The sequence below is a fragment of the Aplysia californica genome, unplaced genomic scaffold (genome assembly GCF_000002075.1).
Source record: "Aplysia californica isolate F4 #8 unplaced genomic scaffold, AplCal3.0 scaffold01768, whole genome shotgun sequence".
Classification (NCBI taxonomy): domain Eukaryota; kingdom Metazoa; phylum Mollusca; class Gastropoda; order Aplysiida; family Aplysiidae; genus Aplysia; species Aplysia californica.
The window spans coordinates 70497-72100 of NW_004799038.1; the positions used below are offsets into that span (position 1 = coordinate 70497).

The 1604-nt window shown below is 38.7% G+C and overlaps 1 protein-coding gene across 1 annotated transcript in view; it reads left to right on the plus strand.

Annotated features, from left to right (window-relative positions):
• The window catches only part of LOC101846331, a 4665-nt gene extending 4129 nt beyond the window's left edge, over positions 1-536 (plus strand). Inside the window, exon 3 of the mRNA XM_005113244.2 lies at positions 429-536. Coding sequence (XP_005113301.1) covers positions 429-531 — 103 coding nt within the window. The 3' untranslated portion in view covers positions 532-536. The remainder of the gene's footprint in view (positions 1-428) is intronic.
• Positions 537-1604: the final 1068 nt, after the last annotated feature.

The window sequence follows — 1604 nt, forward strand, 5'->3', positions numbered from 1 at the left end:
GTTACACTCCATTTTGTCTTATATTCTGCCGAAGGAAGTAGAAGAACCGATATTCTGAAGGAAGTGGAAGAACCGATATTCTGTTGAAGGAAGTAGAGGAACCGATATTTTGTTGAAAGAAGAAGAACCGGTATTCTGTTGAAAGAAGTAGAGGAACCGATATTTTATTGAAAGAAGAAGAACCGATATTCTGTTGAAAGAAATAGAGGAACCGATATTCTGTTGAAGGAAGTAGAAGAACCGATATTCTGTTGAAGGAGGTAGAAGAACCGATATTCTGTTGAAAGAAGTAGAGGAACCGATATTTTTTTGAAAGAAGAAGAACCGATATTCTGTTGAAAGAAATAGAGGAACCGATATTCTGTTGGAAAAAAACCCCCGATATTCTGTTGAAAGACGTACAAAATCCCATCTTTGTCTGGCCCCAGGATCCACAAAGGAGTGTCATACGTGAACATCTTCGTGGTCAGCTGGCTCCTAGTCCTCATCCAAGCCATTCGCTTGGCCTACATCATCCACCCACGGCGGTAAAGTTAATACCGTTTTGGTTTTTTTTTGTGAGGCAGCGTGGTGGAATCAGTCTCTCGTCAAAATAATCAAAGTGAAGAAACTTGCATTTTTCTGCCGGTTTGTGAATTTTTATTAATTTTTTTCCTTTTTTGGTTCAGCACCTTTCATGCCCATTAAAGAACTCTTTTCAGTGTGGATTTTTCTGAAAAACGTTTATTAAAGGTACAAAAAAAGTAAATTTTCAGTTACCACGGACTCTTAAGCTAAGGAAATAACACATCTTTGGCGGTCAGATTCTGACTAATTTTACCCAAGAAAACAGGTGACCCCTTCCTCCTTCTTTCACAAATATCTCGACTTGTATTCAAGATAAATGGCTATTTTTTTCACCCAAATAAAGAAAAGTGAACAAGCTTTAAGACGATACCAATAACTCTACATGCCCCAAAAATTGACGAGCGCCTGATTCCACCACGCTGCCTCACATTTTGTTTTGCTTAAATTTTGTTTAACTTAAACGTACGACAAGTAACTACTGTCTGTTCACTTTTTTACATGCAAGGGATATTGGTTCGATTTTCGACTAGAAAATATAAAATTTTTAATATATTCTATGAAGAGTCTGCGGGATTGTTGGTTTTTGTTTTTGGGCTTCCTTTTGGGTGTTTTGTTTTGTTTTTTGTTTTTTTCATCAGCCCTGTCTTCCGGCAAGTGACGATTGTTTTTTTTGTTTTTTTTTATCAAACTCTAAACGTCTCATAAGTACCGGTGTGTTCGTTTTGCAAGCAATTACCATGGGTATTACTTTTTTATTTTTACTGTGTGTGTGCTGTTTTTTAAACTCTAACCTCTGACAAAAAACGGTTTCATCTCATCTCATCTCATCTGAATTTATCTCATCTCGTCTCATCTAGTTTCATCTCACCTCTTCTCGTCTCGTGTCGTCTCGCCTCATCTTGTCTCACCTCATGTCACCTCACCTCACCTCACCTCTTCCCATCTCATCCCAACCACTGAGGAAGCCTTACCAAACCCACCCCACCTCCATTCGCAACCTCCTTCCCACCCCCACCCCCACTCTAAATAAAAGAAAG